This window comes from Dermacentor albipictus, chromosome 9, assembly GCF_038994185.2.
Source record: "Dermacentor albipictus isolate Rhodes 1998 colony chromosome 9, USDA_Dalb.pri_finalv2, whole genome shotgun sequence".
NCBI lineage: Eukaryota > Metazoa > Arthropoda > Arachnida > Ixodida > Ixodidae > Dermacentor > Dermacentor albipictus.
The window spans coordinates 23576461-23594142 of NC_091829.1; the positions used below are offsets into that span (position 1 = coordinate 23576461).

Sequence of the window (17682 nt, forward strand, 5' to 3'; positions counted from 1 at the left end):
CGGCCCATCCGGCGGCGCGAGCGCTTGAATGACTAAACTGGAAATTGAAATTGAATGACGAGGTCTTCTATCTCACAGACATCTCTAACGTGTGGTTTTGCTACCACCAATCTGACCTTCGCATCTGGTCCGACTTCGAGGCAAGCTTCACGCAAGTTTTCGTTCACGCCGTGGTGCGATAGTTTCGTGGCGAAGATCCCTTGCACAACCGTTCCCAACAGCCCACAGAGAACCGACTACCTGGAAGACGTCGTAGTCCTTTGGAAGTGCGTCAATGCATCAGCTACATCAATTACAGAGCCAGAAGGATAAACAGGCAGGTGTGTTAGTCGAGCGTCAGGCACCAAGCGCGCGAGCTCTATCTTCGAGTGAGGTGTTGACGGTGCGCCTGTTTTCCTCGCTTGAATACGTAATGTTGCCATTACATTATAGGTTATTTCGATTCTACATGTTGGTTACTGCCATTTCATACCACTTTGTGTGCACTCAAAATACTTGCTCAATCTTCATTGTTATAGAGGCTACCAGCAGAATCAGTTGTAAAACCACACGCGAAAGAAATAGCATACATGCATCAACATGCCATATTCCGAAGGTTTGAAAAGAGACAGAGCCAGACCAAGAAGAAAAATCGAGACGAAGACATGCGTGATATATGCGTGTCGGAGCTGCATGCTGATATTTCGAAGTGAAGCCTGCCGCGGACTTATCAAGAAAGAATGTGGACTCAAATGTGAGGTCGGCTAAAGCTTCCAAAGTTCAAGAACGAGTACCTCGTCGGCTAGCGCAGAGCTGAGAGAAGACTTTTAATATTTGTTGAGGAATGCCGCAACTGTATTGCTATACGAAAGGACGCAAAAATGCCGCTGGAAACAAGATGCTGGCCCATCATTCATCAAGAACGAGAAACATTTGTGTATTGTGCACTCAGCTTGTTTCAGGGAGAGCCCGGAAGCTTGGCCAGTCGTCTGCGAGGAGTGAACTAAAGAGCAAGAGGTCTGAGACCAAGTTTACTTGAGCGCCACCGAATCAACGTAAGTGTACTTTATACATGTGTTTACGAACAGAGAATCAACATAACAACTTTCAGCTTCATAGGTTCTTCAGGAGTTCTCCCTCCATCTGGTTTGTAATTGCCTGTCTTGCTTAAAGACGAAGCAGTGAACGCGAAAGCAAAGTTTACTATTGCGCTGGAGGTCCTGATTCGGTGTTCTAAAATATACGTGGACCTGACATGGCGCGAAGCAGCACGCTACGCTAATACTGCGGTGTAGCAGGTACGGCGCCCTGACTGATACCACGAATGTCACCACAGGGAGATTTAGCGCGTCCGGTATTCGGGTAAACGCAAGAGGACTGGGCGTTTTACCGGATGAGTGGAGGGGACTACCGCAAGCGGCTCGCACGGTGCAGCCCTCTGGTGGCACATAGCTCAACCAGACAAAACATAGAGCTAACATTGCAGTAACCAAGTGTGTTTTACTTTGCCGCAGGTGCAAATTTTAGAGAGCAGCACGATTACACCGCTGTAGAAAATTTACGCCAGCAGCGAAGGAAAATACAGTTAGCCCCTGCAGTATAGCAGGTCTGTGTTTTTTTCTGGTTGAGCACCGCACCACCAGATGGCTGCACCGTGCAAGCCGTTCGTGTTCGCGCCTTCGCTCATTTGGTAAAAACGCCAAGTTCTTTTGCGTTTACCCGAATGCCGGAAACGCTAAACATCTCAAACCCTGGTACGATTAGGAACGCCGGCAGTGGCGTTACAGCTGAGCGCAACACGACGGTGGGCGAGACGAGAATAAAACCCTCGGTGTTGGTCAGCGCTCGATTAAAGGACCAGATAAATCTACCTTGGCGTTTACTATCCACTCTACTTTTTGCAATTGAGGACTTCTTCACAAGGGCCCTGCCATATAATTTACTTTCCTGTTTGAACGGCTGTTCACGAACTTCGAAGGAATCGAGAAGTAGGGGTACTCGCTTCGGACCATATTTTCGACATCTTTGAGTTCTTCAAGGCGAAAATTGTGAAACAACATGGAATTGTACTTTAGTTACTGAAATGTGCCAATACATAGAAATATCATTATACATTTTAAAAGGCCATATTTCATCGACCCGTTGCTTCCGTGATGTTGTCAAGTGGGGCAGTAATGTCGGCAAAAATATCTCGCATTTAATGCGAGCGTTCACTGCGATATGCTTTCGCAGCCGACATCGGTGCAAACGAGTGAATCGGTGTGGAATTGGAACCACGCTATCAGCTGACGTGGCAGGCAACCTTGGTCTGGAGTACAGACAACGATGTGGTATGCGCACCGCTTTTCTGCAGGAATGCCAATGTGCGTTCAGGCACCGCTCACGTGCCTGAAACCAGAACGCTGTCATTTTTACAATTTTGTATACCCTACTTGAGTCAAGCACACTACGTGCCTATCACGTCTCTGGAGACCTCCGAACCCTAGGCGCGTGAGCCGTGAATGAGCTGTGGCTACCAAGACAGCATAACGGCTGTGACATTTACGTAAACCGGGTGAACACGTCTCCAGTGACATCGCTTACCTAGTAAAAACAAGCGCAACATGTACACGCGTAAAATAAATAGGAATACACGAAGCACCCCAAACACCCCGCATAAAGAGCTATTAAACTCAGTGCAGTAATTAGGACATCTACGAAATTATCTCTTGGTGCGTAGGTCTCATTTTAAAACATTATCGCTGCTTTAATTATCATGCTCGATAGCTTGCAGACAGGGGTATTCTCAGATTTAACAATGTGACGGGCCTCAGCAAATTCCCGAGTTTCTTGTTTTGTTATCGCTGACTTTTCTGGTAATAGTTCTACTCGGTAGTACTTGTTCGCAGGCAGTCGCAATAGATGGGATTGGTGTGAGCCTTTTAGTCTGAGAGATTTACGGAGCTTCTAAAGTAATCTGTGCCGCGTGAAATTGAGATTTCATAAACCATTTCGCAGATACTTTCTGTAGAAAGCGATAGTAGAAAGCTCAACGAGTTCGCAGAGAATTTAGCACGGGAAATGTACTAGAGATGTTGCGTATTCCTTCAGACTTTTCTCTTGCTATAATTATGCATGCCTGCGTTTTCGGACCATACTCTTAGTATGTCGAGTCACGTGGTTTGTTTAGCACTTGCTTTGCCTCGAGCTGTTACATTTGTGCCTTTCCTTTGAATATTAAAAAAAAAAACATTCGTTCCAACATGTTCACCGCTAAAGCTGTCTGTTAGCACCGTAAGCTAGAATCATGACGTAAGTACTGGAACTGGATTTATATGTGCCCAAATAAGCATATTCTACAATTTTCGTTGAAAAACAATCTCGCGGCCGTAAAACGCATGCAGTATATATTAAAGAGATATATCTTACTGGGATACAAAATCGTAGCCTTTGTGAGTTCTATTCTGAATTTCTCCATTAATAGTCTTAAGGTGCTGCACCTATAAAACGATGTATCTGCCATGCCGAAGGACCAATACTCCTACGTGGTCATTCATCAAGGGCACTGCAGTCATGAAACTTATGGTGCATTACCTGCTGCAGGTGACAAAAGTGAAGAGATGCGTCTGGCCAGCGCAATGGTTTATCTCCTGGCGGCCATGTTTAGCCGAATAATTCCGTACAGCCTATCCCTTGCTGCACCGAAAGGTAAACACCTCGTCGCCAATTGTGGTCCAAACCATCGTCAAATTCAATCTACATAGCCAATACACTTCTTTGTAGACTTAAGGTGTGTCACCCCCTTTCAGACTTCTTTTATTGAGCACAGTTCAAGCACACATTTTATGTGGAAGCAAGAAATGATGAGCAGTAAAGAGAACCTATGTGTTGCGGTAATTAGCTGCTTCGTAAACTTCCAAACAAATGCTTATTGCAAAAAGTTCGAACTATCAAGAAAACAGATATGCACGGAATCCCTAAGCTGCAGAGAGGCGTTCTAGAGACCTAATAGAAATTACTCTATGAACTTCCTCTATGCTATTTTTGCCAATGAAAAGTAAGACAAATACAATGAGCTTTAAATTCAATGGTTCCTGGTAGTTACACATAACCTCTGATGGAGCATCTATAATGACGCACACCGCAGTGGAGAGCTCCAATTTAATTTTCCCAATTTAAGGCTACTTTACCGATCCCCAAATGTCGCATTGCAACCCCATCGGGATGCAAACGCTGCGTCCGAGATCCAACCCTGGACTCTGGCGTCAACAGCGCGACGCCTTAGCCATTAAGCCACCGCGACGTGTACTTATGAAATTGTTTTGGAACACACCATGTGCAATGATGTCGACGTATTTTCAGGTAATGACAGATTATTAAGCGCGAATGGTTCCCCCAAGGGACCTGTTTATGTTGTTAACAAATGGGGTAAAGGTAAATGGTCCGGAGGCACATTAACCAATGCTACGCGGAGGAAATATCGGAGAGTCAGTAGTTGAGCGAAAGTGGGGGAGAAACACACGCTATAAAAAAAAAGAAACTACATAGAGAAAGGAAATTCAAGAAGTGCTCACGTCACTACAGAACCACTGTACTATTTTGAAAGCGTTAAATATTCCTTCAAAGCTAAAAACCTAGCTGTGATAATTATGCTATAAGATTATGATTACGTCTACCAAGGAGGCATACATTCTAAAGTTTTAATAGTATTTAGACAAGTAATATAGGTAAATTAGACTGGCCACCGTTTTACCTGACAAAGCCACACAATTGAGCGCAATGCCAGACTCGAAGACCGCCAACTCAAAAGTTTATAACCGTTTCCAGACAGGCAACAACAACCAAAAAAAATCAGGCTGCTAATCTCTGCAGTGTACTGAATTCCGGCCACTTTCACTCAGAAAAGCGAAACTGACGTCACAAAGAGTGCAAATGTCATGCATTTAGCAAACGCGCAATAGCGACCTAACCATTTACGCCTGCACTAGCGAGAAACAATGAAGCTAAAGTACACCTGAAGTCGCCATCTCACCGGCTTCATCTTCACCCTACCGTGACACGAAAACAGTCACGTTGCGCATGCGCATCGTCTAAGCGCGGGACATCTGCTTATTTCGGCAGTTCAGTTTCGCTTTTGTGAAGTAAATTGGCCGGGATTCAGTACACTGCAGAAATTAGCACCGTGAAGTTTTTGTGTGTCTCAAAAGCGTTCTATATTTCCATGCGCGTTTTCTCGGATCCTAAAAAAATTGTCTGGATGTTTTGGTTAAACAAGGCCGTTTGTCTGCTTTGCATAACTAGTTGTTTAAATACTACCGAGAAACAATTTATGCATATACGTCCGTATTAGAAACACTAGAAAGGAAACCTTTCTTCATCACATGTCCGCTATCTTTAAGCAATTTCGAACACATTTGCTAGAACGCCAAGTATATCGTGTCAAAACGTTAAATTGAACAAGTTTGTCGGCATTCATTCTGTAGGAGATACAACGGTGCTGAAAATGAAGGAGGCAACCTTGTGAGAAAGACAGAAACTTTCTCTACGTATCCTGCCTTTAGCGCTTTCAACAAACTTCAAGAATACTTGTTTTAACCGATAATAAGTTTCTTCCCGATCGTTTGACTATTTGAATTGTAAGGAGAACAGACGAGTATTTTGGACACTTTAGGAGCGTTTCTCTATATCCGTAGTATGAAGGAGAACTTATTCAGTTTTTTTTTTTAAATTACGACCTCTGAATAAAAAGATGCAATCATGCTTTCCTATAACTTCAATGAGCCACTTTACAACGTGGCAACTTATGCGAAAAGAAAGACAATACACCGTATATTTTAAAATAAAATCGGACCCTCACGAATATGAACTGCCATCGTTGTCATTTGTTCATGCATTGTTACCTCTTGCAGCTTGCATATGTTATGTTCTCATATTGTGTTTTGCTGTGCTTTCGGCATGAACGTTTGCCATTGTCTGTCTGTTTGTCCTCCTTAAACAATTCCGACCTGCTGCGACTCAAGCACTTTTGTTCTTATTGCCTTTGCTCTATTTCTTGTCATTGTTATTTGTGGTGTTTGCTGCTTTTTCCCTCTCTTCTCCTTTTCTTTACATATCCACACCTCTTTGCTTTATTTCACTTTTTCTGAAAAAGGAAACAGCCAATCTCACTGTGTTGGTGGCATGTGCCAGCCAATCCTTACCCTTTTTCATACAATTGTATATTTCTCCATATTTGTACGTGATGTGCTTTCTTACTTGGAAATAAACCCCGGAAACTATATATATATATATATATATATATATATATATATATATATATATATATATATATATATATATATATATATATATATATATATATATATATATATATTGTCATCCACTCCCCTCATCAATGCCTGCTTTTGTGAAACAAAAAAAGAAGGCGGACATTGTTCTTTTTGCATCTAAACACCCGCAAGTCTCTAATATATCAATATATGAACCTTTTTTGTTTGCCAGTTAAGACCAAAGGCTACACTATTTGTGACACGGAAGTGTGTAAAGAGAGAGGTAAGCTTCGATTCGCACCCACTCTACCATTATTCTGACTCTTCGAATATGCAGTGTTATGCTACTCATGTACCACATATCAATGCCTCCAGCCGATGCCCAGCGTGGTGATAACTTTCCGAGGTCATTGAATTAATGATGCGCCGTTACACATCAATAGCAAGTCTTAGTTCGAAGCCTACTGGGATTTGCCTATTCAAATACAAATGAGACGCAGAAATATTCCCATAAAACAGCCACTCGACTGATTGAAGTTAATTGTGGTGCATTTCGTAAAGAAAGTAAAATTGTAGGGATTATTGTAGTAAGCATCATATAATTTGGGGCTAATAATTCCCTACTAAAATTGCCGGAAAACGGTAGGTATGTAAAGAACAGAAGCGCGAGATTTACGAAACCATATCTCTGCGCCAAAAGTGATATCGAAGTTCTGTAAGCTGCACGTATCAAGCTATTAAAGCGAGAAATTTTAAACATGAATCTATAAAATGGATATAAATGTATAATTTTGAATAAATGAAAGTGCTACAATGTGTACGAGTTTTCTGCAAAGGTCATGCAGAGAATGTTGCTGTATATTTATGAGTGGCAAACGAGAGGTCAGTACGGGTCATTTTAGATCACTCGAGGGGGGCAGTTTACAGAATTAGGATATGGTTATTTATTACTTATTTGTTATGGTTATTTATCATTTATTACTTCTTCTCCCTTTCCCAAATTTTTTGCGCTCATATTTCCCCACTAGTATTGTATAACATGCTGTGTTTATTTTTAGTTCAGTTATACTTGTTTTAGTGCCAGTCTGTTATATTTAATTTCACTTTTACAATTTGTCGCTAATACTGCATAACGCTGCACGTTTCATTCTCCTCGTTTCTCTGTTTATATACTGTCACCCACTCCCCTCTGCAATGCCTCGGCGATTCAGGGCATCGAAAGTAAATAACTGCAAAACATTACGGCGTCAACTGAAATATCATTTTTACGGACACTAGATTATAACTCTACTTTTTGTAGTCAACAAATCTAACCAAGATGGTCGCACTGCTTGCTGAATAAAATTAATTTCAGCGTTTTCGTGTACCTAAATTAAAGCTCCTGAATTAATGTTTTCTCTTAAGGGGGTCTGTCTTCCCATAGAAATCATGACTTATCGGATTGTCTTGCACGCCTATGCCATGGTTGTCTTTGTTGCAAATAATGATAACAATAAAGATGATTATGATTCGGCCATACATCCACAGAGACGCATATAGGCGAAGAGTCGGGTGCGTTCTTGTTGAATTCCCATTATTGCGTGCTTTTACTATTATAGGTAATATATGGAATACCAATTGTACACCACAGAACCCTTCGCCTGTAGTTTCGAATTATGCTATACTGATTCAAACGCTAACTTGATTGTTAGTGTTCGAATCAGGACATTAATTATAGAATATTATCTGGAAATATTTTCTTATTAGGAATGTTTCATTTTTTGTAGACATCTGTAACGGTTGATGTCAATTTTTCAAAGTAGATTTTACTGATTTTCTTTATTTCCTAATATTGCACTGTCCTTTCCTCATTGTTTTAATGCTTGTGCGAGTAAAAGCAGTCTTGCCAAAGGTTTGGAATGACATTCAGATGTGTAGAAATAAAAGATTATTGACAGATTGTGGACCTAATCAAACTACAGCAAACATGTGCTTAAGTATTTTCTTAGACTTTCATCTGCAGATCGACTCCGAAGCGCAGACTAAATGTCCTTGTCTATGGCATTTGCTATGAGTGCGTCTCTTAAATGTAGCCATTGTGTATGCAGATTGAAGGGAGGAGATATGTCCTTTTACGTTCTATCGTATTTTGCGACCTGTTTTTTTATTTTTATCGCTGGTCATTTGCGTAGCTGGTTTCAGTTTACATTTGTAAGCGTTATACTGTGCTGTGAACTTTATCAATCGACATGTAAAAGGCACAATATGCCAATTTGTGATGGCCTGCGAATAGACATAGCGCAGCGATAGAGCCGAGAAAATCGAAATATTACTGCCTGCTGACTTCTCCTCCAAATAGTAGGCCAACCAAGCATTTCTATAAAATATGTAGTTCTTCAGTGGGAGCGAGCCTTGCACGGTCGCTGAAAGACATTGCAACAAACCGATCGGTGACTTAAAACTAGCAATAGTACTTTTTTTACTGCATACCTAAAAACAAATTCTTTTTTCAAATATTTCTTTACGTGCCAATTGACTGTCAGAGTAAAATATACCTGTTAATCATGGTGGAACTTCAATAAATTTTGTTCTTGCAGAGTTCTATTTTAACTTTTCGAAAGCCCTGTATACAATTGTTTGTGCTCTCTCAAGGGCTCTACCAAAGCTTGCACACTATATCTTATATCTTATTACAATTCCCTATATTGACGAATTTTAAAGCCTGTCCTCAGGCCTGGCTTTACATTTGAAAAGTGAACCTGGGAAGTAAAAGGGAAATACACTTGAGGAGTGAAAACGCTTCAATTTGGCGATCACCTAAATAACCTGAGTCAAATGTGTTTTACCTAATAGAAAAAAAGATAATATTTAGCAACATTTTAGAGATGATTTCATAACTCTAATATAGTCTTTTTTGCGATAGCAATTATATGGACACTCCAGGTACATTTCTGCCGTTGCCGCCGGTGTCGTGATGTTTAGTATAAAGTCCGAGTGGCATGATACCATGGCCGCGTATCGTATGGTGTAGGTGCGAGTGAAAGCGTGTGGGGGTGAGCCCAGGATGGTGGCTTGGTCTCGTGCGCACGAAGAGGGAGGTGGGGAGGAAGCACGCTGTCTTGCACCACGCGCGAGGAACCAGAGGAGGGGAGGGGGGGTTACGGTGTAAACCTGCGGCGGCTGCGTATGACACGGCTGAGCGCGGCCGCGAGATCTCTATCTTGAAAGCGATCTGCGATGAGCACAAAGTCTAGGTGCGCCGGGGGCTCATAGCTTCGTGTGCGCTGTGTTCTCGCATCTTATAGTTCCTGTTGAAGCCAGATGCAGCACGAAATTCAGTTGGCTTGCAGGTGCGGCTCCTCTTCTTAACTCCAATGTTTTGACAGTGAGTGTCCACGCTCGTCTAGTGAGATGTGTTTCTGTGTGCCTGGACGTTTGTGACAATTGTTAGCTTATTTACTAATAAGATTTTTATCAGTTTACACAGTTTATAAAACTACTACCCTTACTTTGTATAGCTGTATACCAATTTTCTATAGCAATCGATACTTCGCGCTTTGGACGAAAATGGGACTTCTGGGCGGTAATTTCACTGTGCACACGATACCCGGACAAAATATTTTCAGCTAGTTCTACAACAAAACATTCAGGTTCCCTCTCAACACTTGCGTCACCATAGGCGTATCTACCGGGGGGGGGGGCAAGGGGGCACCTGACCCCCCCCCCCCCCCCCCCCCTTGTCAGATGTGGATGGAGGCAAAGTATGCCATTTGCTCCCCCACTTTTGAAAGCAGGCACTTTCGGCTGCATGCTGAAAAGTCCAACACACCTACAGCTGAAGCTGAATTTTCTCAGTGGAGTGGCTACATAAGTAATGATTATGTTTGCTACAAATCCCCGGTGTGGACAGCGAGCATTGTCTTTTGTGCCTTCTCGGGACGCCCTGTAGGGTATGACCCGCGAGATTCGCCATGCATGCTCACCTTGCGGAGTATGCCTGGCGCTAGGCAATTCCCGCCCTAACGAATGTCAGCTTATGCTACTTGCACCATGCCGTTTTTGGGAGCACTATAATCCGTATTCCAAAACACAATCGGCTTGCTACATTTAACCTGCGGGTGAGGGGTAGGTCCGCATAATGCATTATAATCAGCTGCGCCCAACGACTGGTCTGCCTTACGCCATGAAATCGTTGGATTATCAAATGCTGGAACTATAGCCTACATAGCGTTGCATTCTCAGGATCTTATCACCATCAAACATCTAATCAAACCTCTTACAGGTATTGCTGTCGAAGTTTATTGGGTAATCAGGACTTATATCTGAAGTGCTCCTGAAAATGAACTTGGTGAAACGTGCAGAGCCATTTCAATACCAAGAGAACACTTGAATTTTTTTCTGAAAGCACGTATCGCTTCTGACTTACGATTTCTTTTTCAGGCGGTTTGTAAATAGGAGCTATACTAATACTCGTTTCCAGACAGGAGCAAAAATATCAGGTATCTTGTATTTTGAAAGAAAGAAATGACGGTCACTTTTTGGTGAAATTTGGCGAAATTTTGAAAGAAATTTGTCAGGAATGCGGCTGTGAGCCGGTGTATGAGTCCTGCCGGGTTCTTGCGAAGCACAAAGCTAAAGATGTGCGAGATATTATTGAGGTTCAGGCTATCTGTCGGCACAGTGATACGTGTGTTAGCGCCCCACTGGTTTACTTGTTAGATAAGGAGACGGCTTTTTTGGATGAGGTGGCGCCACTGTGCATGGGGGAAATAGGTGGGTGTTTGGTGAAACTCAAGTTGAAGTTAGCGCATTGTGGTGTCATCGCCCTTCTGTCCTTGTTCGCTGGCGCAAAATACGCTGTCCAAGTCAGTTCACCAACACGCCCAACTAATGGCAATGCTGAAATTTATTTCTAGTACATCGGGTTCTTTTCTACAGACTACGTTGAAGGTGTTGTTGAACTCGGCCCCTAGTTCTTCGTAGAACCAATGTTGAGCGCGACGGAACTTCTAAGCATTGTGCGAAGGATTTCAAATTGCGCCCCACAAGGCAAAGCAAACCGATATATCTCTAAAGGGGTCGATGTGGTCTCGCGCAACAAACCGACTGTCTCACGTGTTCTGGTTACACGCGCAACTTCGTTCTTGAGGCAGAACCGGCTATAGGTCTTACCATCGGACAAGGAAGGTGGCTTTGAAATCCTCAAGGCAGCTGATTTTCATAAGAAAGCCTGCTCTGCGATTGCCTCTGTGTTCGACCAGTGCCGTAATGTATCTTTTAGAAAGATCAGGCTAGAAACAAAAGCGCCATTCAAGAAGGCAGACCTTAGTCAATTGGTCCGTGGTTGCCTTCGCATCAAGTCTGGTTGCCTTCGCATCATCTTTTGTGCGATGACGAAAAAACCGAGTGCACATCAAGGGTAATAGTTTCAGAAACCGGGTCATGGTAAAAAAAAAAGGTTTGCTCTTTTCTTGAAGACAAACTCAGAATTCTTAATTATGAAGACCTATTTTTCGCTAGAACCTCTGCGGGAATCATGGATTTTCCTAAAGAAAATTCTGACGAAAGCTTATCAGCTTGCTCCTTTGTACTACTCCTTGCACTACTCCTTGCCTCAACAGAAACTAGTAGCATGCGTAGAAGAGTGCATAGACGAGTATGGCGTGGCTGCAATATAAAAATTCAGCCAGTTTCAGCGATGTGCTCGGTGAAATGAACAAGGCACTTTGTTAATGTCTGGTGAAAATAAAGGCCGCCTTATGGGTTATATTTAGCTACACTTCAAAGACAAGGGACTAATTATGACATTTGCAGTAAAGTACGCATGAGAACGATCCTGAGCTTTATGAATGTGTCTTGCGAACAAATAATGTAACCCGTAGGTCTCCGAGAACCTTGAACTCAACCAATATGAAATCTAGGGGAAGTTCAATGGCTGGGGGGGGGGGGGGCACAGGGAGGGACGGGGGACACTATGATAAATGTTATGGCGAAGTAACTTGTTTGTTAAACGATTACTGGCTATTTAAACACTTAGAATAAATTTACAAAGCCTTACATGCGGGAAAGCGTTCAAATGGAACAGTCATATACAAAGTAACTTTTTAAATCAGACGATATACTTACAAGAAACTGAAATCTTTATTGCAACTGTTCGAAAGGAACAGTTTCGCTGGAAATCGGGTTTCAAGTATTCAAGGTCGCTCAGATCTGCTGTCATCCTTTCTTGTGATTATTGCAAGTAATTTTTGTTGATTGTACTTCGTTGGCCTAAAACCTCGACAATACTATTATGTAAACCATCAACACAATACAACCATCAACGTGGATGTATTAGACTGGCCTGGCGTTGTCTGCATTATGTTCAACGTGCGGTGTGTGCGGTGACATAGAACATTACCAAATGTGCTGTACTCTGTATAACGCGGAAAGGAGTGTGTTATTCCGGTCCCTCAAGAGGACAGGAGTTCCTCACAATTCTCTTCAGGAAATTGTTTTCCCGCGCGGGAGCCAGTTGTGTAGGAAGGAAGTTTCTCGCCTTCTTTTAAATTATCTGCAGGACGCGGATTTGGCCTCCACATGGTGACCTTAGGAGTGACCATTTGTGAGGTCTGTGCAGGATTTATGTGATTTATTAATTTCAAGTGTCGCTACGGTGCAGCAATTGCCGGCAGCAACGGAAGGCTAATCCCACCAGCTAAACTCCACTCAACCACCAACTCAACTCAACTAAGCATATTTAAAGGAAACGTTTTCTATCCACCACGTCATAGTTTAGGGATAGTGCGACTGTTTTCCACGTGCCCTCTAATTAGAATGCCCTATACTGAGGTAAACGTCTTTTTTTATATTCCCCAACGCGACCACCATTTAGTATAAATCATCGTCGTCGTCGTCGTCGTCGTCGTCGTCGTCGTCGTCGTCGTCGTCGTCATCATCATCATCATCATCATCATCATCATCATCATCATCATCATCATCGTATTTTATGTCCACTGCAGGAGGAACGCATTTCTCCCAATAATTTCTCCAAATCTCCAATTACCCCTGTTCTGCGCATACGGATTTCGAATTGCGCCTGCATGCGAGTTTCCTAATAAGTAACCAGCTACTGCTTTTTCAATGTTTCTCAACATGTGAGAAATTGACCACTATTGCATTTAATTCCCGTGTGCATATCAGCGAGGCTGCTCAAGGAAAGCATAAACAAAAGCATCGAACCCTGTGACGACTTCTTCGGCTTCGTTTGTGATGGGTGGATTCGAGAGCACCCTATTCCAGAGACTGATACGTCGTTTGGAACGTTCGAACAAGCGGAAGAAAACGTGCTGCGTGATCTAAGAGGTAAGAATTACTTCATATATCAAAGTTAGAAGCGCAACATTGCATTTTTCTATATTGAAAGTTAGCAAAAGTGTTTTTCGCCATAATACTTTCGTGTTCCTCAGATATCCCTATTTATGGTATAACATGATAGGGCACATGAGAAATGACAATTAATGGGAAATTTATTTTGTACAGCACAAAAATAAGCGTGAAGGTACTTTAAATATTGAGCTGCACAAACGAACGTTCTGAAGAGATAAGTCTATTATTTGTCGGAGTGGTGTACTTGTGGTATAGGCTGTTGCGATGATCTGCCTTACCTATCGTGGATGAATCCTTAATCTCACTGGCCCTTCTCAGTATGCTGCAAATCCAACAAAATCGTAGGAGTATACTTCGGTAGTATAATCGTGCATGAGAAATACTGTTCCTTGCAGTTGCTAACTTTCTACACAACTGTTCATGTTCTCCTTGCAATCACCGAGTAAATATGAGCCTAAAAGTAATCAATGTCACACTATTACAAAGGTTTACTGTTTCCGCGTACGCTTGGTACTTCCTAGACGAATGTTCACAGTGTCTTTGGTATTTGTAAAAACTGTGCATATATTACGCGATGGAGCGCGACGGATTTGAAGCTGGTCACTCGTTCCTTGCAGGGATCATAGAGAACGTAACAGACTTTACTGAACCTCGTAATGTGAAGGAAATGGCGGCAACTATGTACCAGGCATGCATGTGCAAATGTGAGTGAAATATCTCTTTGTTCTTTGTCTTCGCTTGCAAAATGAAAAAAAAATCGTGAGTTTTCAGTGAGGCACATAGTGAAAAGCTCGAATTACTAGCTCCCGGTTCTGTCATCACTGTTCAATTTTCAAAGAGCAAAAGCACAACTTTAACGCAGGCATTCAAATCACAATCGCACGAAAACGCATTAATCAGATAGTATAGTACTCTATTTCTGAAACTACTTACGCACCTATCTGAGATCACGACATCATGACTTTTATTAATGTGCCATTATAGGTCGTAAATCCCTGTGCCGTTCGCGGTATGCCGGTTGAAGAAGGTTGTGAAGATAGCACTGAAAAAAAAGTAATTGAAATAAGACTCTGTTGAAGACAATAAAGAGGGCGTGAAAGCAATAGGAAAAGTTAGCTACCTAGAACTTCAAGAAAGGTTGTTTGTGAAAGCTTAGCGTTCTCATGTGACTAAGAAGTGTTCATTCACAAGCTATAACACTACAATAATAACGTGTTCTCTTCGAATAAAAAGAAACACGCTGGAGATGTCTTGGCCAATGTGAAAAGTGGCAGGTGGGCTTATAAAAAATTAGAATTGTTAGGCATAAAAATCTTCGCTTTAATGCAGCGATTGGATGCTGAAAATCGAATCTCTACGCATGTGGAGGAGGTAACTATTATCACTTGTTTCTTGTAACAAAAACAACTTTTATTTGCCCAAACAAAGAGATAATGCTACTATCTGATGTGTAAGGAAGGCACATTACAGCCACAATCTCGATTCCTATGTAAACTCACGTTATTCAGAACACACTGCACGGGTGTTTTACGTTCTCTCCACAGCACAACATTCTCTATCAACTGTAATTTTTCGTGAATTCAGGCGGCAATAATAAGATTCAACCACATTTATACAGTTCCATACGCGTCTGATTTGGCATACTCAAATATTTATGCCGTAGCTCCCAAGGTATACCTTCTAAAAGGATAGAATACCATGCGCATTACAATTTACAAGTGGTCGCTGTAGTTCGACGGCTACTGCAGTGAAACTCGTTTAGGACGACGAGTACAGCTTCCAGTCTGTTCGTTTGATGTAGCATGGCTATAAGTGAAATAATTTCACCGTTAACATTTTTAAACCCTCATGGAGTCACAAAGAGCGCTTTATTTACGCTCCAGCTTGCACCCTCGTATTTTAAGGGTGTGATGACATTGATTCACGCGAATGGATATTTTCTTCTTGGTGACTTCTTTACGGCAAGAAACCTTAGTAGCGTGCCCTGCAAAAATTACTGCGACAGAACGCGGGAAAACTACTTAACGCAAACGTTAATAGCTGCTGCAGTCAAACTTGTGTAACAGTTGTTTTGGTGCGCACCAGATAGATTATTACACAACATTCGACTATGGTTGTTATGATCACAGGTGTAGTTCATGCTCGCTGCCGGATAAAATAACATGTTCAGAGCCTTAATAGTAACGGTCTTGCTCGTGGGACAAACAAGCACCCTTAAAGGTATAAATATATTAAGGATGCAGCGTGCTTACAGAAGCAGTGAGGCGTCTCGTCTGACTTCACGTCATTCAAAAGAAAAGGTATCCACAAAAGTGACCGAGCAATAAAAGCTTTCTTCGAATATTTGATGCACAGTCGCGAGCGAAAGTTTGGAGATCATAGCGTCAGCAATAAGTCGAAAAATATTCAAGCACAGCTCCGCGACCTGGAGTTGCTTTAATACATTTTATTAGTCAAACAAGGGCACGTAGGCGTGTGCTCTTGATTTCAACCAGAATGTCCAGGCTTGGAAAAAAGTAATAAAAAAAATCTCGGCACCTTTGGTTCCCAAACGTTTGCTCGCTACTGTACTTATTTGATGTATGCTGAGGCTTAAACCCAGGCGGACGTTGTTACTTTGTCATTTTTTTTCTCGCTATCCTTTCCAAGGAAATCCACTGACTTGCTTCAGATATCACATGTTCTCCTAGATTTCACAGAAGAGCAGCTAATCCCGATGGTTAAAGATGTTCTTGCTCGTATGGGATTTCCTATATGGCCTGTCATGAGACCATCTGAACTTCCTTATGGAAACTACTCACATTTGCTCAGCACAACGTCTTTGTGGCCATTTTTTTTCTTTGACGTCGCTCAAGACCTGAACGAAACAGACCGGTTTATTATCGAGGTGCGTATGCTCACTATGTTTGAATGCAAGATGTGTTGATTTCCCGTGAATGTCGGCATCAGGTAGAAAGCATGCAATAACTTGGACTTTCAAATCACTGTCACAGTTACAGTCGCAGTTAAGTACAGCAGGGCTTTGCCTGACGACAATTACAGCAATGTTTTGGTAATTCACTGGAATTAAGAATGGTAACTGTAGAGAAGTAGGATTTTCGAGGAGGTGGCCCTCTCCAAGGAAATAATTCAAGCATACTAAAAATGAAGTACACACAAAAAATGCAAAAAAAACACATGGTCAGAGCGAGTACACGACACATGCACATTTAATTTCTCCATGTGTCTGTGTGCGTACTTTTCTTGGCGCTTTACTTTCGTTATGTCCTAACAGCGAGGCCGAATTTTCACCCCTGTGAATTTTTATTTATATAAGCACGGTTCAATTTGAGTCCTAAGAAAGGCATTCTGGCAATTCAAGCAAGTTGTCACACTGCTGGCTTTTATCCTGTTAATAAATTGCACCAGCATGCTTTGAATAGTTAAGATTGCCTGTAGAAAAGTCCAAACGTGTGTGGTCCAGTGCCTTCGGTTCTGAGTAACTTGTTGTGGAGCTGCGTGTCAAAAACGTGGCGTTTTATTTATCTCGTCATCTTTATTTTGGTGATGCCGTTACGTGATATCGTTGGCAGAATTTCGGTTGTGTGTTCCTGTTATTTGGTGTTGCTTTCACCAACAATTGATTTGTTTAAAGTGTGCAGAAAAGCAGTGAACTTTCCTGGTGCTAAAGTTTTGGGTAGCTAACCACCGTAAATAAATCATGTGGTTGAAATGCTTCACAAATCACCGTAACGGAGAAACGTGAAATGATGGGACGCCATGTTGCTACCGAATTACTGGTGCTGCGCGTTTGCACAACGTTGCAGTACTCTTGAACGGACAATAAAAGAGAATGGTGGAAACCATGCACATGTAAGAATCAGTGACAAACGAAGCGTATTCTTAGATCATTCTTGAAATTTCGGCATTTCGCGATTCTTTCTTCACCTTTATGCAGGTCGACGCTTCTTGCTCAATGCGCGCTCTGGTCCTATTTTTTTCTCTAATTTTATTAGTCATTCTCTATCGGCCACTTTGGGTACAGAATTCTTCACTTCACGGGCACCTTGCCCAGTGGTATGCACTAATTCTGAGAGATTCGGCAAGAATTGTCCCTTATTCAGTGGTG

The 17682-nt window shown here is 42.1% G+C and overlaps 1 protein-coding gene across 2 annotated transcripts in view; it reads left to right on the forward strand.

The window, feature by feature from the left end:
* Positions 1-930: 930 nt before the first annotated feature.
* LOC135902004 (neprilysin-1-like) overlaps positions 931-17682 on the forward strand; it is a 64359-nt gene continuing 47607 nt past the window's right edge. For both annotated transcript variants that reach the window (XM_065431899.1, XM_065431900.1), the window contains exons 1-6: positions 931-1034; positions 3562-3666; positions 6460-6510; positions 13389-13550; positions 14192-14278; positions 16265-16461. In XM_065431899.1, the coding sequence (XP_065287971.1) occupies positions 3579-3666; positions 6460-6510; positions 13389-13550; positions 14192-14278; positions 16265-16461 (585 nt within the window). In that variant the 5' untranslated portion in view covers positions 931-1034; positions 3562-3578. The remainder of the gene's footprint in view (positions 1035-3561; positions 3667-6459; positions 6511-13388; positions 13551-14191; positions 14279-16264; positions 16462-17682) is intronic.